Here is a 22,236-nt window from a genome sequence, read left to right as displayed (position 1 = left end):
AAACAAATACAGACTGGTATTTTTTTTCTTTTAATGAATACATTTTAATAGAGGTTTTTGTTTACAATGACATAACAAAATCATGATGAGGAGAATAAAGAGCAAAACAACAAATAAATGTTTTTACAACAATTCCTACTGGTACAACTCGTGTATTGTTTCTAAGAAATGCATAAAAAATTGCTGTACACCAATGGTGGCCATGCATGCTAAGATCCGCTTGCTTGGCGAGGTCAGCAAGTGAGGGGATCTTCTCTCTATATCCCCACCTACGGGTGGACGATATCGAGCTAATTCGGTCGTTTGGCCCTGGGTCCACATGATTCAATTAGAATGACAGGTATAGGCATCCGCCGTTTTGTGGACTGCATCGGCTCCAACTGATTTTTAAACCTGCCCGATTGATATCTGTCTGATTTCAGGCCAGATATCGGTCAGGCAGGCCCATCGTTAGTGCCCGATATCGGCAGCTAGAATCGGCCCATGTATGGCAGCCTTAAGGAGTGAGCATATCCGATGTAGGGTTAGAGTGTGAAGGAGGCAATTCCCATTAAGCTGGATTACTGCAAGTAATATGTTTCACTTGTGGTGATCAAAATGTTAGGCAATGAGAAGGCATTTTTCAAGAGATTTGTTGCCTGCAGAAGTGCAGATTCGCTACGGGCAACAAATCTTACCCCTTATCATTGCCCTAAAGGGACACTTTCATTTGCTTATTAAACTGCTGTAAGTTTTACCCCTCACTCAACATAAATAGATACAGTATTACAGTTCACTTGGTTAGTACTATGTACCTATTGGCAGGGACCTAAACATGCTGTTAACTGTTGGGGCTCTTTGATCAAAATATAAGCCTAACAACACAAATTCTTGGGCACTGGCAGTTAGGTTCATATGGATTTACAATCTATGGCAATCAGTGTCTATAAATGCTGTCTGATTTTCTCATACAACAAAACAAACTTTATATAAGAATATATATTCTATGTTCTAAACCAAAATGTGGTGGTGAGGTATTTTAGGGCAATTTTGATCTTTATTTTTACATGAATCTCTTCAACTATCTGTAACCACCAGAGGGTAGAGAGCAGGTAAAACTATTCTGGGCATTGTAATTTTTACTAAATAATTGCTTTTGGTACTCATAAGACAACATGGACCAGACCCAACCTGAATGAGAGAATAAGGGGCCACAGACATGCCGAATTATATAAATCAGGACACTGTCCATCCAGGCATCTTCCAGCACGACCCATCAGCCTTCAGCTGGGAGTTGCAGTTAAATTGCAAAAGGGCTGTAAAAGTTTTATGTATATTCTGAAAAACTGGTACATAATGTAATATATCTTTTGTACTTATTTCTACTTTTCCCCCCTAAGGAAAAGTAGGGGGCATCTTCCACTTGACCTTCTTTAATACTTATACATCATATCATTATATTGTTATTTATAATTGCCCATGCTAAAGTAAAATGTATTGATTTATTTATTATCTTTAGTTATATAGTGCACATTTATGTAGTTTTAATAAATTAAATGCTTGTATTAGAATTTATTTAACAAATGAACATTTGTGGTATTTCATTTCTACTAATTTCTACTACTGCTACGCTGCTTTGCTTTTTTAGGTTGGGTTTTTCTATAGGGCCACTTTTCAAAGTTATAGGCTATGTGAGAAGGAAGAGGTGAGGGAGGTCGATTAAGGCCAGTTAAGGGGGGTGTAGTTCTCCTTTAAGCAACAGTTTTGCTGTTTTGATGAGAAGATGAGAAGTTGAATTCCTGGAAAATTTGCAGCTATGCTTTCCGTCCTGCAGGGGGAGACAGAGAAGCCTTGGGGGATAAGCATCTTTGAGAGGAAGGAGCCAGGCAGAATAAGCTGTTGCTCTAACAATTACACTAAGCAGACAGAGAGACAGAAAGAAAGCGGAGAGCTCCCAAGGTCCCAGAGAAAGAGGGCTGGGGAAAGTCATACTGAATGATCTGCTTTTTTAATAGACACTACGCTCAGAGTGAGTAGGGAAGGGACAGGCAGGAAGGCAGGACTTGGGAAAGGGATCCTAGTCCTGTGAGAGTCCATTAAATAGCTAAAGCTACTGATTTTTAGCAAGCCGCAGGGTGTGCAGAGTTGGAACTTGCCTTCCAGATTTATCGGACAAAGTGCTTGTACCCTAAGCTTTCTAGTGGACCCCACGAAAGGCTGCTCACTTCATGGCAACTTGGACCACACACTCCTAGGACCTTGGGTTGCTTCTAGGACACTGCCATGGATGTTGAAGAGGAGAATGAAACCCTGCGACGTTTCTTTGAAGGTAAAAAAAACACAGGGGTAACATGGCTGTAAGGACAAACTTGGTGTCTATGGCCATGCCTAGTCATTCTCTGCACTTGAAATGCTTTGTTTTTACCTATATCCCTGACACTGAAAAAAAATATAATTGTTCTGGGCATTGTTTCCCTATTGTTTCTAAAGGCATATCTGTATACTTTGATAAATCCACGTTTTTCTGTATCTGATGTACAGTCTAGAGAAAGGAATGTAGGACATGCCACTGTCATGTAATAATCTCTAGACTTGTAATATATACCATTTAACATTAACAATTGTTTGCAATTAGCTGTGGCTCATTACTTTTGTTTCTGTGTAAAGCCTGATTTATTTTTCGGGGTAGTTGAGAAAAGGTAATACTTGTATTTTTCTGGCATGTAGTTTTAGAGCAGAGAGGACGGCGCTGTGTATTTATTGTCTGGTGATACCTTTTTTGCTATGATATCTGATCCTGTATTGTTTTTTCTAAGTCGTGTCAATCGCTATTTCTATTATCAAATAGGCCTCTTTGAAAGGAAGAGAGTTTAACATATGTGTATGAGCCAATAGAACTGTTATCAGAACATGTATGGGTAATTTCAAATTAAAAATACTGCATTTGCATCAAAACAGTGGGTGTTTAGCGCTTTGACTGATCAGAAACTGCTACTTCTGTAACACAAGTGGTTAAATATAGAACACGGACCACCTGAACGGGGAGATGCCCATCTTTATATCTGTCTAATCTTAGTCATCTATTGCCTAATGTTTACATATCTAATAGGTAGCTAGCTAACAGGAATCATATTTATACTGAAAAATCTAATAAAATAACACAATTGCTATTTTTTATACCACTGTAACCAGACTTTTTTTTTTCTTTATATAATAACAATATTATGTTATCTTAATTTAAAAATAATTATATTCTTTGTCCCATTTGTTTTTTAGTTAAGTCATTCATTCTTTGTTCAAACATAAAAACAAAAAAAATGTCATCTCTTTTTAGTTATGGGTCTAGGTCAAGGGGGGGGATATCTGATATCAGTTCCATGTTACATAAATAAATACAAAATCAACACTCTTGGAATGAAGAAATCACCTGCCAGATCACAAAGAAAAATAGCTTTCTTTTTCCATTTTGGTAGATAGAGTTACACAGCTATTACATTTATATTTTTTACATTTAATGTTGATTTTTTTTAATCTAAAAAATAATCTGACCATATACAACAAAAAAAATATAATATAGAAATACAGAACAACAAGCAAAAAATAGAGAAATATTCAGTATTATCAGAAAAGTAGGAAGAGCGTAATCCTTAATATTCTGTATTTTGATATATTTTTCTATATTTTGTTCTTGTAGTGTATTGTTATGGATTACAGTCCAATTTTGAAAATGTCTGGATATTTCTATATTTTTATTAAAACGTATATAGTTATACATTATAACATTTTGCAAATTACCGAATATTTCTATATTTTTTTATAGTATAGATATAGATCACTTTCTAATATACTTTTGAAAAGTACTCAATGTTTTATAATAGTAATATTATTTTATTATAGTGTATATAATTATATATAGATTATTTTATAATTCTGAATAGTACTGAATATTTCTGTATTTTATATTTTTTCTTGTTGATAGATTATAACAGGCTTTTATATAAAGTATAATATATACAATTTAATGTACATTAGCTATCATACCTACACCTTTCAGAGCATTTGTTAAAGTGACATATAGACAGAGATAAAGGCTGCACTCACTTTAAAATTAGAAAGCCTTGAGCCAATTAAGCAAAGAAAAAAATTGATTATAATTGTAAACCAATGTTTTGCAGACCAAAAGATTGGTTTACAATAAAAAAATATATTTTTTTTTAAATCAAGCCCATGAGTGTTTAACCTTATCTACAGTATATATATATATATATATATATATATATGTGTGTGTGTGTGTATGGGATCCCTTATCGGGAAACCCATTATCCAGAAATCTCCAAATTATGGAAAGCCTGTCTCCCATGCTCTCCATTTCTATCAAATAATTCAGAATTTTAAAACTAATTTCCTTTTTCCCTGTAATAATAAAACAGTACCTTATAATTGATCTCAACTAAGATATAAATAATCCTAATTGGATGCAAAACAATCCTATTGGGTTTAATTAATGTACTATTGATTTTTTAGTACACTTGAGGTATGGAGATCCAAATTACAGAAAGACCCCTTATCCGGCATACCCATGGTCCCGAGCATTCTGGATAACAAGTCCTATACCTGTATATATATATATACATTGTTTCAAGTGCCAGAGCCACCAGGGCAGAGAATAGCATAGGAGAGACAAACGCTGTTTTTATAGCAGTAATTTATATAAGTAACTTAAAAATCATTACAAATTTGTAATAAATATATATTGCAAAGTTGTTTAGAATTATGTTTTCTTCTAACAGTTTTCTTCTAAAGTTTGCAATAAAATAATATCATTCTAATGATTTTTTTTCAAAATACATTAAAAATATTCACTTTTTAAAGTTTTTTGTAAGTCTAACTGCTATTGAAAGCTATGTCTGGGTGTTTTTATTCTCCTCACTTCTGGTTCTGACTCCAGAAACAGTGTAGCAAAATCTAGATCAGCGGTTCTCAACCTGTGGGTTGGGACCCCTTTGGGGGTCGAACAACCCTTTCACAGGGGTCGCCTAAGACCATTGGAAAACATATATTTCCGATGGTCTTAGGAATAATTTTATGGTTGGGGGTCACCACAACATGAGAAACTGTATTAAAGGGTCGCGGTGAGAACCACTGATCTAGATCAGTGTTTTTCAACCTTTTTTGGGCAAAGGCACACTTGTTTCATGAAAAAAATCACGAGGCACACCACCATTAGAAAATGTTAAAAAATTTAACTCTGTGCCCAGCAGCAGTGCCCCCCTAGTACATTGGTGCCCAGCAGCAGTGCCCCCCTAGTACATTGGTGCCAAGAGCAGTGCCCCCCTAGTACATTGGTGCCCAGCAGCAGTGCCCCCCTAGTACATTGGTGCCAAGAGCAGTGCCCCCCTAGTATATTGGTGCCCTGCCTACGGCACACCAGGCAACATCTCGCGGCACACTAGTGTGCCGCGGAACAGTGGTTGAAAAACGCTGATCTAGATGATTAACAGACCTGGAGAAGACCTGACTTTGCTAACATAGTTTCAAGGGTCCAGAGGACAGCAAGGAATAAACAAATACTGCTTTCGCATTGACTATTACGCATTTTTAATGAATGTATATTGGAAAGTTGATTAGAACTACATATTCTGTGCATAATAAAAAAGCCAAGTCTTTTAAAGCCATGATCCCTAAACCCCAGACAATTACATTTCCTATTGGTTCCTTGATAGAGAAAATAGGTAGAGGGTTATATACTCTGTTGAAGTATTTATTTGATGTATGTTATCACTTGGGACAAATGCCTTAGATTATGTTATCAGCGTCACTGGGTGCTGTAAGGAATACATTGCTACATGGTGTGTGCTAACTAGGCAGAACGCAGACAATTTGAATTATTGGTAAAAAAAAAAAAGCAATAACGGACTTTTATTAAAAAAACATGGCTTTTGGAGTCAGAAGGGTATTTTTATTTTGTAGGGGAAACCAAAGTGAAAGTAACAAAATAAAATGAATTATATTCACACCACCCAATGAGAATCATGAAAGGAAAAGTAAAGTTTAGAAGCAGGCTGCTATTAAATCCCTACATATATCCCTACCTTTTATTATAGAGTGATGGTGGGAATTGCAGTTCTGCCCCCAACAGAGGGCTGAGGGCTGCCTGTCCTTGTTTTGGAGTACATTTTAGAATCTGAACCTGAACTAGATTGGAATGCTGATCCCAGTTTGTTTCTTACATAAAAAGGCTGCTACCACTCCCCTACAAACTTAGATATTCCTGCCACATGCTAATCGCTTATGAAATATTTGTATTGTAGTATAAATGTATTGCGTGTTACATATGGGATGTATAGATATGTAAAGGGCAGATTCATGAATGTTATCCTAACATTAAATCACTGGGGGGTGCCAAATGTGAGGCACCCCTAAGTGATTATAATAACTTACCTGATATCCTGGGCCAGTACTGCTCAGTGAGCACTAGAGAGAGATCTTCCGGGATCTTCCTTTTCAGTAAGGGTGCACATGTGCAGTAGAGTAAAAAGCTGAACTTTAACAAAAAATATTGGCTTTTTCACTCTACTTCGCATCAGGGGCCACTGCAAAAGGAAGAAAGGGGTTAAGAGGATCTCTCTGTGGTGCTCGCTAGGAAGCTACCCCTGGGCCAATGCAGTCTTCTCCTAACTGGAGCATTGACCCGTTGTATCAAGTAAGTGATTATAATCACTGGGGGATACCTAACATTTGGCAAACCCCAAATTAAACTTTTTCTTCTCCATTAAAGTAAATATAATTTCAGAACAAATCCGTTTTATTCTAAATCTGAGAAGGATGTTTTTGAAAACAAACTTTAAAAAGATGTGCAATCATTGCCAATAGCCATGTATGGAAACTGTCATTGCTGCCCAGTCATTGTTTTGGCTGGTCTTTGATAACGTATCTTAAACAATGATGAATCAGTTGATACTGATCGAACTATGAAAACAATCGGCCAGTTTGTTGAAGGTCTAGGAATTCTCGACGGTTTCGACAATGAACTTTGATATATCCCTAAGTGATCACTGGGGTGGCACTTCTTCAGGGGAATTCGGGCAAAACTGAAATAAAAATCATTATGGTGTATTAAAGGGCACCTATCACCCTCAAATTGTTTCCCCCATCAGTGATACAGGCTAACAAAGCTGGTTGGGGGGAAAAAATACTTTTAAAAAAAAAAAAAAAAAAAACAGCTCCCACCAATGCTAGGCTACCCATGCCAGGAAGGAGCTTCCGGAGCAGGCAGCCATGTTGTGACACTCACATGCGCATAATGAGCGAGTTCACCAACCCGCTCATTATGCACATGTATATGACATAGGAGGGTAAATCACATCCACAGCTCCTACATCAGGCACATGCGCATGATGTACAAGTGGTGATCATTGAGCACTGGGTGTTCCCGGCAGCCTAGCAATGGCGGGGGCTGTACTGGAGTGTGGGCTTTGCACCTCTGGTGGGGGAAACAATTTGAGGGTGCACTTTACGCAGAAAATATAGCTATAGTAAAAAACCTCAGGCTACTCATAATGCTTTACATTCTGTTCAGTGTTTCCCATATTTAATTTGAATTAAAAGTCAACCAAAAAAACTCATAAATATAAAAAATCTACATCTATACTATATATCTTTGCTGCTGTTAAGAAGCACATTTTCACTTGCTTCCTGTTCCTAAGGACAAGCCACTGTTCCCCCCCTTCTGCTGCAAAGTCTTTGCAAAAACAAAGCTTTGTATTACCTTGAGAAAGTTACCTGTCCCAAACAGACAGTTCCCACTCATCAGGCTAAAAATAACACACTGATACAAAAGGAAAATATTGCCCATTTATGAGAAGAGTTCCTTATCTGTCTATGTAACAGATAGTAAATTAGGATGACAGTTTATTGCATAGAACATAGAGTGCATAGAACATTCCTTCCTGTATATTTGCATTTCATGCTTGTGGGTGGGAGCCACAATTTTATCCTCCTACTTCATGCTTTCATATTGGAGTAACATGCATCTTGAGCTGGCCATACACATACCAATAATAACTTCATACATTTATTTGTGCTTCTATGTTGCCCCCCTGATATCCATGTTCAATTAATATCATTTCTGGAGTGGGGCAGGGTAGAAAATTTCATTGGCATATGCACCATGTTGGCAAGTTTATGGTGTATGGGCAAATAAGAATGTGAAGAGGAGCCACCAGGAGCAATAGGAAGGTGCCCATACAGTGTGTGGCCCTTCTTATACACTTCATATTTTATTACATTAGCTGTGCAGGCAAAGTGGTACCTGGCCCATATATGGCTGCTTTAGACTCAAGTTTATTTTCTGCTCAGCTCCTTCTGGGGACTGGTCTGCTGGATTGTTTGCCCTTTAGCTACTTGCCATGGCTACTAAAATAGACAATGCTGATCAATTACTGATTATTGTCTCTACGTGTGTTTTAGCAGAGGCAATTCTCATTACTGTCTATGGCAAGGTATTTTCTGGAGTTTAGTAGCCGTGAAAAAGTAGCTGCTACTAGTAGCTTAGTGTGTTTTCACCCTTACTGTTTAACACTCATCCCTATATATATAACAGTATTATATGTTCATGTAAAAACCAGGGCTATCTCTAGATACAGAGACCCGGAGAAAATAGTTGTCCTGGAGGTTGCTACAGGTTGGGCAACTCCGATCTTGGCCTGTTGCCCAACACTCTCATATCTTTTATGCAACCAATAAAAATAAAGGATAATTATAATGGGGATTTAAAAAAATAACACAATATATGTGGCACAGAATTACTTTATGAGACTTGCGAAAGTGAAGTATAATATTAACCCTTTGTACATTATAACATCCCTGCCAAACTAATACCCTGGTTGATGGGTGAAAAATGCAAATTGTGGCTATTTTAGTCCCTTTTGTAACATATACCTATATTGTAGATATATAATATTGTAACAATAATATTATAACATCATAACAAAAATGCTAATTATACAAAATAATGTAAAATAACATTTAGCATTCTGAATGTATTCAAACTGTGGCACCCTCATTAGGCACTGTAGTGGAACAACCCATAAGCAAAGGTATACCACGGAAAATACTCCTAATGTTCTATGTTGCCTGCACCAGAAGTGAGCTTGCAGTGCGGATGCCCATGTTTATTCGCAGACATGTCCTTAATAATAGAGTCTCCTGGCTCGCTCATTGTGCATGTGTTTGATATCACATTGTCCTAAAATGGCCACCTGTCCAGGAAGTTCCTTCCTAGTGCGGGTGGCATATTGCTCCTAATGAGCACTTTTTGAACAAAATTGTATTGTTTGCTCCAACCCAGAGAGTAGACTCTTAGTAGCCCCATGGGGGGAAACCCTTTAATTAAACCAGACCACTGAAAGTTACTAAAGGACTGGTTGCTTTATCAGCCAGGCACCATTTGAAAACCACTTACTGCGTAGAAATAAAAGGTTCACATACACACATGTACCTAGGGTTGCCACTTTTTCTAGAGAAAAATACCAGCCTTCTTGCATTTCCCCTATTACAGGTATGGGATCCCTTATCCGGAAACCCGTTATCCAGAAAGTTCGGAATTACGGAAAGGCCGTCTCCCATAGACTCCATTATAAGCAAATAATTCTAATTTTTTAAAATGATTTCCTTTTTCTCTGTAATAATAAAACAGTACCTTGTACTTGATCCCAACTAAGATATAATTACCCCTTATTGGGGGCAGAACAGTCCTATTGGGTTTATTTAATGGTTAAATGATTCCCTTTCTCTGTAATAATAAAACAGTACTTGTACTTGATCCCAACTAAGATATAATTACCCCTTATTGGGGGCAGAACAGCCCTATTGGGTTTATTTAATGGTTAAATGATTCCCTTTTCTCTGTAATAATAAACAGTACCTGTACTTGATACCAACTAAGATATAATTACCCCTTATTGGGGCAGAACAGCCCTATTGGGTTTATTTCATGGTTAAATGATTCCCTTTCTCTGTAATAATAAAACAGTACCTGTACTTGATCCCAACTAAGATATAATTACCCCTTATTGGGGGCAGAACAGTCCTATTGGGTTTATTTAATGGTTAAATGATTCCCTTTTCTCTGTAATAATAAAACAGTACCTGTACTTGATCCCAACTAAGATATAATTACCCCTTATTGGGGCAGAACAGCCCTATTGGGTTTATTTAATGGTTAAATGATTCCCTTTTCTCTGTAATAATAAAACAGTACCTGTACTTGATCCCAACTAAGATATAATTACCCATTATTGGGGCAGAACAGCCCTATTGGGTTTATTTAATGGTTAAATGATTCCCTTTTCTCTGTAATAATAAAACAGTACCTGTACTTGATCCCAACTAAGATATAATTAATCCTTATTGGGGGCAAAACAATCCTATTGGGTTTATTTAATATTTAAATGATTTTTTTAGTAGAGATCCAAATTACGGAAAGATCCCTTATCTGGAAAACCCCAGGTCCCAAGCATTCTGGATAACAGTTCCTATACATGTAAAACATATGCTCAGCTTGCTTCAAGTTGCTATTCTGCCTAAATCAATGAATTTCTATGCTGCAATAAAATGATTCTACATCTGGCCTAAACCCCTCATTTTTTTTTCCAGAGTAGTTTGTTTCGGTGTTTACAGGCAAAACCAGATACCAGATAGATACATCTCCAGAAACATAATGAGATATTTTAGAGTTATCCATGGAAAAACAGACCAGGAGAAACTAATCTTTTACTTCATCACTGAGTGGGCGGTTGGGTAAAGGTTCACAAAGTACTGTACGTTGCTTTATGTTTTTATAACCTGGTATCCAGTAACAGCTCCACAATTCCCACACATTTAATACAGCCACCGAACCTCCATACGCCATATTTCCTTCACGTTGCGTCCCAGACTCTCTGCTAGGCGATTATCCAATCAGATAGTAGTGTAAGGCGCTTATCCAATCAGATAATAGTATAAGGCGTGTATCCAATCAGATAACAGTGTACAACTTTTCCACACGCTAGAGAAAGGTGCGCAGTAGTGAAGGGCGGGGTTGGTTCCCTGAGGAAGGATGGCTGGAAACAGTAAGTAGCGGAATCCGCATGGACTAATTGCGGCTAGGCAGTGGTTTACATGTCAGACATCGGTTTTGACGCAGTTTTCAGTTCTCCCTCTTCCTGCATGTTGTCTGTGGAATGTTCAGCTAATGCAAGTAGTAAGAGATAATTTACTCAGCTGCTTTAAAGAGGGTACTGAGTGGGCATTATCCCTGGGACCTGTGAACTAAAAGGTGTCTTAGGGGATACAAATACATAGAGCATGCTGTAGCGTATGGCAGATTATAGATTTAGATTTAGAATGCAGCTCCAGCAACAGACGCAAGTATTAACTATGCCAGGGCACTGGGCACCCAGTCAGTAGAGCATTTTACTATTTTTAAGGTGCGTATTGGAACACCCTGTTATGTCCCCGGCTATCCCTTTATTCCATATCCAACTCTGCCAAATATTGCCTGTATTTTGATGCGTTTAAGGCCTTTTCAGAAGCACTTTCTTTTGTTCTATGGGCTGAAAAATTCAGAATCCCCCCCATCACTTATGTGAAACCAATGTCATAGACTAGGGGGCTGATTTATCAAAGTACGATTGGGTCCAAATGGGAAAAATTCAGATTTTAGAACTGTGCATATTTTCTGCAATTTTTTCGTACTTTGCGAAATTTGTGCCGCAAAATCGTATTGTTGCGCCAAGTACGAAAGTTTCGGATTCATTAAAGCTTCGGTATCGTGACTTTCCTTGGGCCGGGTTGGAGCTGCAGAGTGCCATTGAGCCCTATGGGAGACTTTCCTTGGGCCGGGTTGGAGCTGCAGAGTGCCATTGAGCCCTATGGGAGACTTTCCTTGGGCCGGGTTGGAGCTGCAGAGTGCCATTGAGCCCTATGGGAGACTTTCCTTGGGCCGGGTTGGAGCTTCAGAGTGCCATTGAGCCCTATGGGAGACTTTCCTTGGGCCGGGTTGGAGCTGCAGAGTGCCATTGAGCCCTATGGGAGACTTTCCTTGGGCCGGGTTGGAGCTTCAGAGTGCCATTGAGCCCTATGGGAGACTTTCCTTGGGCCGGGTTGGAGCTGCAGAGTGCCATTGAGCCCTATGGGAGACTTTCCTTGGGCCGGGTTGGAGCTGCAGAGTGCCATTGAGCCCTATGGGAGACTTTCCTTGGGCCGGGTTGGAGCTTCAGAGTGCCATTGAGCCCTATGGGAGACTTTCCTTGGGCCAGGTTGGAGCTGCAGAGTGCCATTGAGCCCTATGGGAGACTTTCCTTGGGCCGGGTTGGAGCTGCAGAGTGCCATTGAGCCCTATGGGAGACTTTCCTTGGGCCGGGTTGGAGCTGCAGAGTGCCATTGAGCCCTATGGGAGACTTTCCTTGGGCCGGGTTGGAGCTGCAGAGTGCCATTGAGCCCTATGGGAGACATTCCTTGGGCCGGGTTGGAGCTGCAGAGTGCCATTGAGCCCTATGGGAGACTTTCCTTGGGCCGGGTTGGAGCTGCAGAGTGCCATTGAGCCCTATGGGAGACTTTCCTTGGGCCGGGTTGGAGCTGCAGAGTGCCATTGAGCCCTATGGGAGACTTTCCTTGGGCCAGGTTGGAGCTGCAGAGTGCCATTGAGCCCTATGGGAGACTTTCCTTGGGCCAGGTTGGAGCTGCAGAGTGCCATTGAGCCCTATGGGAGACTTTCCTTGGGCCGGGTTGGAGCCGCAGAGTGCCATTGAGCCCTATGGGAGACTTTCCTTGGGCCAGGTTGGAGCCGCAGAGTGCCATTGAGCCCTATGGGAGACTTTCCTTGGGCCAGGTTGGAGCTGCAGAGTGCCATTGAGCCCTATGGGAGGCTTTCCTTGGGCCAGGTTGGAGCTGCAGAGTGCCAATGAGCCCTATGAATCCGAATTTAATCCGAATTTTTTCTATCGTACTTTTAAATGTCCGAAATTTGGACTTTGAAGCGATCGAAATGTTTAAGAAGGCGAAAATGGAACTTGATTGTTCTATTTGTAGAGAAAGGGATGCCTGGATGTTCATTAATATGGAAATAGAAATATAATACTTTAGATAAGCCCCTCTGGTGTTGTGGATCATATAATCTTTCATTTGTGTTCCATTTAATGACTTGACTTCGAAACCTGCCCATTTAAATGATTTACAAAAAAATACTAAAACTGCATGGATAAAGAAGGGCACTGCAATTTTTATTTACTGCCATAAGTGGCCCCCCCACTGACCATTTAAAAGGCATACAAGGTACAGGTATGGGATCCCTTATCCAGAAACCCATTATCCAGAAAGTTCTGAATTATGGAAAGGCCATCTCCCATAGACTCCATTATAAGCAAATAATTCTAATTTTTAAAAATTACAGGTATGGGACCTATTATCCAGAATGCTCGGGACCTGGGGTTTTCCGGATAAGTGGTCTTTCTATAATTCGGATCTCCTACCTTAAGTCTGCTAAAAAAATATTTAAACAGTAATTAAACCCAATAGGATTGTTTTGGCTCCAATAAGGATTAATTGTATCTTAGTTGGGATCAAGTACAAGGTACTGTTTTATTATTATAGAGAAAAAGAAAAACATTTTCATAAATTTGAGTTATTTGATTAAAATGTAGTCTATGGGAGATGGCCTTTCCTGTAGTTTTGAACTTACCTGTATTTCCTTTTCTCTGTAATAATAAAACAGTACCTTGCACTTGAACCCAACTAAGATATAATTACCCCTTATTGGAGGCAAAACAAGCCTATTGGATTTATTCAATACTTAAATGATTTTTAGCAGACGTAAGTTATGGAGATCAAAATTACGGAAAGATCCCTTATCCAGAAAACCCCAGGTTCCAAGCATTCTGGGTAACAGGTCCCATACCTGTACTGTGGTCTCTTTGGGCTTAATTAGTTTTCAGTCCATTAATTAGTTTTCAGTCCATACATAGATGTTGATATTAAATCAGTGTTTCTAGTGTTTATATAAATAGGTAACGACCCTTCCCTTCCTTCTTTATTGTGCCCAGGATGACCCAGGATGATCCTCCTGTATTTTTAATCTTCTTCCTTATTAATAACATTGGCATCAAGCTTCATTTTACCAGTCAGGCTAGTAAAATACCGGCCAACTGGCAACCCTACACGCAGGCTAGTCACGCAGCTAATGTGCATGTGCTTGGATTAGATATACATGCAAACTATGTTGCAAATATTCTTAGAAGCACTTCTAGCTATAATGTCAGTTCTAGAATCTACAGCCAGCTTTGATCTTGGCTTTCCACTTCAGAAAATCTGTTGTGATTGATTGGGAGTAGAAAGTGTACAGAGGGTTATTTAGAAATCAGCTCATAATTCAGTTTAATATAAATGCAGGCAGGGTCTATAACAGGGATCCTCAACCTTTTATACCTGTAAGCCACATTCAAATGGAAAAAGTTTTGGAAAACAACACAAGCATGTAAAAGTTCCCAAAGGTGCCAAAGAGAGCTATAATTGGCCATTTGATAGCCCTTATGTTGTCTGGAAGCCTACAGAAGGCTTTGGCAATTACACTGGGTTTTTATGCAATCAAAGCTTGCCTCCTAACCAGAAATTCAAAAATAAGCAGCTGCTTTGAGGTCACTGGGAGCAACATCCAAAAGGTTGTCGAGCAACATGTTGACCATGAGCAACTGATCTGTAAGCATCCAGGTCATAGCAAATACTTTCTGCCTAGTAACAAGAGGCATATTCAGGGATATTGCTGTACTTTCTTAGTTGTTATTCTCTGGATAAACAACATTAAGATCATGTGGCACCAGTGCCAGGTTAATGGAAGATTTTATGCACACTGCAGTAGGTAACAAGCCAAAAAATCTTGGGGCACATCACCCAAGTCCCATACACAGCACTCTGGGTCTTTACTGACTTTTTCAAAAACTGTTGATTGCATCTGCTAAGGCTGATGTCAGACGTGGCGCATATTTTCGGCAAGTGGAAAAACGTTTGCCGAAAATACCGCCATACGCCTCCTACCTGTGCCTGCACCCGAATGAATGAGATACGCTCGGGTGTAGGTACATGTAGCCAATATCCGCATAAAAACGCGACAGAATGCAAAGTCTTGCGTTTTTATGCGTATTTCGGCTACATGTGCCTGCACCTGAGTGTATATTCATTCGGGTGCATGTACAGGTAGGAGGCGTATGGCGGTATTTTTGGCAAGCGTTTTTCCGCTTGCCGAAAATATACGCCATGTCTGATATCAGCCTAATAGCTGAACATGCAGACACTGCAACTGGAGATTACATGAAACTGCAGGCACAACTATACGAAATCTAAAAGCACCCCTAATTATGGACACATATATAAATTAGGTAGAAAACTGGGCAATGATTACTGAGTCAGGCACCAAAACGTGCTGCACACTGATGTACATTTACATTATAATGAGGCATATATTCATTGGTTCTGTGTGATGCTATAATATAAAGACACAAGGGTGCACCCCTTAGTGCTAACTGCAAAAAAAAATATGTATTGCACCTGGTTTTTACACAGTGCCTTTAGCTCTATATGTATACACTGCACATTCTAATAGTAAATGAAATAATTACCAAATTGGGATTTCCCATGGTCCTGGAGTTTACTTGGCCTTGGATAGTCTCCCCCTCCAAATCTATATTTTAGTACCAAACACCTCCAACCCAAAAAACACACTAACACCAATTAAAAAATGGAGGCTCACTATCCCATTCTAAAAGACATTGTATCAAGTCCAAATTAGCACTAGTCTCAGAGAAATGCCTTGGCGAGGAGGGAGGGGAAAAGTGAGATTTTCAGTGAGATCTAGCAAGTGCAGAATAAAAAGTTAAAGTTATTTATAAATTTTATGATCCAGCTTTGTATTTCTGAGTGACAGATCAGCCCTGTTGGTCACCTTTAAACCAGGGACATTTTTAAGGGCAGAGAGTGAAATCCAGGACACAATGTGGCTAGGGCTGCAGACACAAAGGGCTGATTAGCCTTGGCATAGGGCTGTAGAATTTTCTGTTGGTACATGACACCTAACAGATTCCAGATGTGCGCTGTGCTGTATTTATAACGATGGAGATTCCTGGCATTCAGTAGGTATGCGCAGTATACAAACCATCAGAGTTTAGTGTGTGGCTGTGCACTTAGAATAGGTTTCTCTCCTCACAACAGGATGATGTCCCCCCTCCTCCTCCTCCAGCTGTGGGTTCTGCCTGTCAGGGAAGGGGCCCGTCAGAGCCTGACATAATTCAGGTGTTTAGCTGGTTATAGGGTCACAGCTGGTGTATTTGGGGTTGGGCAGATTGTGCCTGTTTATAGTACCTGCCTTGATGCATCATATTGCAGACGAGGTGCAGGGTGAGCTTTGCTGACCCTTGGCTGGCATCAGGAGGGAAAGAGTTACTTCAGGCTGCAAATATGTGGCATCCCCAGCTCTCAGCTAATTTATGAGATAAGAGGTTGTAAAAAAAAAAATGAGAATCAGAAAAAAATGTTTAGAGAATGGAATAAGGTGGGGGGGAGGTGCAGAGATGGGAGGTTCCTGGAGGGGCCTGCGTCTGTTTCCAAAATCTTGGTGCTCATGCGAACACTAGTCCTCATTGCTGTAAATTGCTCAAAGTACAGAAATGCTGCTTTAAGTGCACCACTACATTACATGTGTTGTATAAAAAGCACAAGTGACACTGCTGCACGTACATATTATATATCATTCTATACATTTCTTTTAGTGCATATCATTTCTGTGTCCATCCAGTAGCCTACAGTACATACTTCTATCATCTCCCTGCAAGATACAGTTAGAGATAAAGGGTCATTTATGAACTGGGTGCAGTGTATAGACTTGGGATTGCATCTCTTCCACCACTTGGCATTAATGTGTAATTCTTTTGGTACAGGTATAAGATCTGTTATCCGGAAACCTGTTTTCCAGAAAGTTCCGAATTACGGAAAGGCCATCTCCCATAGACTCCATTTTAAACTAACGATTCTAATTTTTAGAAATTATTTCCTTTTTCCCTGTAATAATAAAACAGTACCTTGTACTTGATCCCAACTAAGATATATTTAATCCTTATAGGATTGAAAACAATCCTATTGGGTTTATTTAATGTTTAAATGATTTTTTAGTAAACTTAACGCATGGAGATCCAAACTACAGAAAGATCCCTTATCTGGAAGACCCAAGGTCCCGAGCATTCTGGATAACAGATCCCATACCTGTACAAGCCTTTTTGTCTGTAGACACAACATGCTGTTTGTACCCTGGAACCCTGGTTTTTGGGTGCTGGTAGCTCCAGGTTTCCCCTGGCATCAATAGGCACAGATAGGTACAATTCAACAGAAATGGTGCGGCAGACACAATGGCACTTATATGGAAGTGCAGGGAGTGTGTTTGGACCCTTTAATGGGTACATAAGTGCAGCATTTGTGTCCATTGTAATGCAACTGCATTTATGGCTGCATTTGAAAATGATCCATATTGTTTTGGGAAACTGGTGTCTTTTTTTATTGCCTGTATTCTAAGGGATGAGATTTTTTTTGCCCAAAATCAATGTTTTGGGTTTTACAGCTGCTCAGAGTTCTGCATATTAACTTTCAGCAGGTACAGGTATGGGACCTGGGGTTTGCCAGATAAGGGATCTTTCCATAATTTGGGTCTCCATAACTTGTCTGCTAAAAAATATTTAAATATTGAGTAAATCCAGAGAGAGGCTCACAGGGGGACTTATCTTGCATTTTTATCTTTGTATCAGTTTTTGTGTGTAAACCTGTTTGTTAAAGGTGTATACCCATTTATTGTAGAGTGCTGCAGAATATGTTGGTCCTTATAAATATGTGTTGTTATTATTAGTATTAATAATAATATTGTGGAAAATGTATCCTATGGCTATGTACATAGCCACTGCCATAAGCACCAGATACTTTATTGTAAGATCTACGGGCAGGGACCTCCACCCTCTTGCCTCTTTGATGCTTAACTTATTGCAACTGTACCTTGTATTTATTTGTATTTATTATTATACTTTGTATTTATCTATTATTATTTTAATAATCCCCTGTTGTATTAATGTATTTTCTATATATAGATTGTAAGCTCTACGGGGCAGGGACCTCCATCCTCTTGTGTCCTTTGACTCTTAATTTATTGCAACTGTATCTTGTATTTATTTGTATTTATTGTTATACTTTGTATTTATCTATTATCTTTATAACCCCCTGTTTGTATTAATTTATTCTACTGTACAGCGCTGCGTATATAAGTAGCGCTTTATAAATAAAGATATACATAGATACTGTACAGTGCTGCGTACATAAGTAGTGCTTTTATAAATATATACATACATACTTTCCAGAGCAGGTGACTCCTGTTTACCAATACTGTGTCAAGCATATTGCTATTATATAGCATACGGAGATTATTGTGTAATTCCTGCAAATGCTTTCCCAGAGGCAATAATACAAATCGCCAGATGGAAAACATATACAGTGCTTTGGTTTTCCAAAGTTGCCTCCCAAGGATTTATATTATCAATGGTGGGAAGGCATTTGCAGGAGAGCATTTTCCCCCCCCCATCTCCCAGTGTGCCATAGCCCTTAAAGGGGTTATTCACCTTTAAATTAACTTTTAGAATGTTTAGTGCTATTCTGAAACAATTTGCAGTTGGTCTTCATTTTTTATTATTTGTTATTTTTTAATTATTTTTTATTCAGCAACTGTCCAGTTTGGAATTTTAGCAGCTATATTGTTGCTAAGGTGCAAATTACCCTAGCGTCCAGGCATTGGTTCAAATGAGTAACTGGAATATGAAAAGAAGTAGGATTAAATAAAAAGTATAAGCTATAAAAAGTAACAATAACAATGAAATTGTAGCCTCAAAGAGCAATAGTTTTTTGGATGCCAGGGGTCAGTGACCCCCATTTGAAAGCTTGAAAGAATCAGAAGAAGAAACCAAATAATTCAAAAACAATAAAAAGTAAAAAATGAAGACCAATTGAAAAGTAACTGGCCATTCTACAACATACTAAAAGTTAACGTGAAGGTGAAACCACCCCTTTAAAAGAGCAGTTCATATTTGAACATTTTGCTGTACATTTTTTCAATTAGTTGAGTATTTTCTTGCATTTGTATTTGCCTTTAAAGTTAGATGTTGACAGTGTCCGCCTTCGTACCTGCAGCTAGGCATGTCACCGGCCTAGCCTTTATCTGGAAAACCCCTTACACATTCCAGATAATAGATACCATATCTGTAATTTTGCTACCTATGAGGAGCGCCAGCTCTCAGCGCCTGTTATAGATTATTCCATAGGAGTGTTTTTATTATGTCCTTCAAGATGGCTGTACTCCCTGGGGGTGCTGTGTGTTAGTGCGTGCGAGAGGCGTACAGTTGTTGGGAGTGTTTGTTATATGAATAGATAATAGGAATTGTGTGAGCTTTTATCTGGCTCCTGTTTCAGTAGCGTTTAACCTTGTTTGACTTCCCTTGTCCAGAATTGATTTGTAAAAGAATAGACCTGTTTAAAAGGACAAAATACTGGTCAAATTATGAACATTTAAGTTTTGTATTCCATTTTTTTTCTCTTTTTGCCTTTTCCTAACTGCATCAGTCAGGCATTATGCAGAGCAACATGGTTGGGTTGGTAGCTGCTATATATGGCCACATCATGTTCTGTGTGCCGTTGGCTCCTGATGGTGATCACTGGAAGCCAGGACCAGGCTAGCATCCAGTGTTCAGGTTTCTGCTGGACTAATTGGAGAAGATATTGGCTGTGACCTTATCTGAGATGAAGGGAATATCATAATCAGGACAGTCCAACAACTCCCAACTATATTTAATCTACAGCTCGGAGCAGTAGGATGCTGGGAAGTTCATTGCAAATGATGTAGGGCTTGACAGCAATGAAGCTGAATGGGGAAATTGTAAGCTCTGGGTTACACTAAGGACTATGTAATTACTTGACATTATAGATCTATTACTCCTGTAACTCTATATAACCTGGTCTTATTGCTTAATCAAAACTCTTCTAATAGCTCCTATTGCTTCATGCAACCCACCCTTTAAACACTATTGCTCAATAGCATTTCTCTGTTACAACTGACTTATGCCATCATATAAACTCTTGCTATGATACATTGTGTTGCGTATTATCACTACTTGTATATCACTAATATCACTACCTCTAATTGCACCATATCACTAAACCTGCTCTACATCTGGCTTTCCATCAGGAGGCCCCTGAGCTGGATTTTTTCCAACCAAAGAATTTGTATGGCCTTAGCCATTTTCCTCAAGATTTAAAATTTGATACAGCACCTTAGCGTTACTAAGATTTGTACTTGTAGCCACATCTTAAGGAAGCACTCTTGGTTAGCACAGTGGTTTTGTATTGATGAATGTTTGTGAATTGTACTTTGCAACTGAATTCTTTATTTCATGCAGAAATATATTGTTTACCCCCTTAACCCTTAACATACGGTGCAAAGGAGTGTTATGTTTAGAAAAATAAATTACAAAATACTTTGAATTGTTCTTTAATTTATATTAATTAAAATGACACCAATACCAAAAAAATCTTTTATTTTACTGTACAGATCAGTCAGCCCAAGTTATCATTGCTATATACAAAGGGTGGCAGCTGAAGATGCTGTTTGACAGTCCATTATTTCACAGGGTACTGAATTCCCTGCACATTCCTCTGTGATGTGGGGTTTTAGACATGATGTAAACATTGTTTTAAGACATACATTTTCAACTGGTTTAACTAAACAAACTTCCATTTTGCAAAGGCCTCTATGAGATTCATATCATTGGTTACTTGTATGCTTAATTGGAATAATTGACTGAAAAGGGTGTTATGAGGTCTTCAAAAAGAACATGCAAATTGAAGCATGGCAGATTTTTTTCTCTTTAAAGGGGACCTGTCCTCACCCTAAAAAATAATTCCAAATCCTTTCCTATCATGTTAGTTGAGCAAAATAAACTTACACTGTATAAAATATTACATTTCTTTCCCCTTCAGTCTTGGAATTTGCAGTCAAACAAGCAGGCCGGCGCCATTTTGTGTACACTGTTATTAAGGCAAGCTTTGTATCACCCCAAAATCTTATGCATTTGCCACCTAGGTGACATCTAGGAAGAGCTGAATGGAAATTTAAAGTAATTGTAATTAGAGGCAGGGCAGACAATATATGAATGACAGCTCAGATTTTTAAATACATTTATAACAGGTATGGATGATTTAATTACAAAAAGAATTTGGGTTTCATGTTTCATTTTTCAAGGACTTTTATTATACAGCTTTTTATGTGTGGCTTAGGTCCCCTTTAAAGGGCAAAATCTACAAAAGGTAATGCCACTTAAATAACTATTTACTAAAAGGTGCATTGCAGTTTTCATACCTTTAAATTAAGTATTTGTTGCCTTCAGTAGCTTTTGTTTTAACAAATACTGGTTTATATCTCTGACTCTCCATTATCCTAGCACTAGAGACTTGTGTATGGGCAATGGTCCCTTTCCTGCTGCTTCCAAGTGTAGTTGCACCTATCGTCACTCTCTAGCTTGTGTATCTGAATAACTTTTAGGGTGGGCATGATAGAGTTTGCTCACATACTGCCCCCAGCCCACCCGTCATGAATACAGGACTGCCAAACATACTGCAGTGCTGTATTCATGAATAAAGCACAGTTCATTTATGGGCACTAAGTGCAGGGCAGGGTGCGTGGTCCTGCTGCCTCCAAGTGCAGTTGCACCCATTGGTATTTTTTTTGTAGCAAAAAAATATACAGTTCAGATTTAGTTTCAGTTCTGTTTTCATGTTGCACATTCTTCAGCCACTATTAAATCTCTGTGGGGTGGTCCTTGTATTGTCCCTAATCCCAAAAGCTGTGCCCTGTTTAACCATGTTATTCCAGATTTATGTGGTAAATGTTTATTGCTAACATATTAACAGTTCCTGAATGCAGCATATAAATTATATACTGAATATTAAATGTGATAGTCGGGGTTAGAGAAGAGGAGGCCCAACATAGCAAGGAATGTTGAAGAAAAATTCCTAAATCAGTAATGTCTAAACTGTGTACTGCATCTAGTATATATTCAATTACAGAACATCCTATGATACCCTTCAACTGACATGGATTGTAAATTCTAGATGCAGGGTCCTCCATCCTTTTTTTGTCTTTTAAGAGAG

The 22,236-nt window shown here is 38.8% G+C and overlaps 1 protein-coding gene across 3 annotated transcripts in view; it reads left to right on the top strand.

The window, feature by feature from the left end:
* Window positions 1-1,853: 1,853 nt before the first annotated feature.
* myrf (myelin regulatory factor) overlaps window positions 1,854-22,236 on the top strand; it is a 90,232-nt gene continuing 69,849 nt past the window's right edge. For 2 of the 3 annotated variants that reach the window (XM_004913404.4, XM_002937648.5), the window contains exon 1: window positions 1,854-2,308. In XM_004913404.4, coding sequence (XP_004913461.1) covers window positions 2,263-2,308 — 46 coding nt within the window. In that variant the 5' untranslated portion in view covers window positions 1,854-2,262. The remainder of the gene's footprint in view (window positions 2,309-22,236) is intronic. The other variant, XM_004913405.4, reaches the window with a different exon arrangement.

Source organism: Xenopus tropicalis, chromosome 4 (genome assembly GCF_000004195.4).
Source record: "Xenopus tropicalis strain Nigerian chromosome 4, UCB_Xtro_10.0, whole genome shotgun sequence".
In the NCBI taxonomy this organism is placed as follows: Eukaryota; Metazoa; Chordata; class Amphibia; order Anura; family Pipidae; genus Xenopus; species Xenopus tropicalis.
The sequence above is the reverse complement of the archived record's forward strand: the minus strand, read 5'-3'. Positions and strand labels throughout refer to the sequence as shown.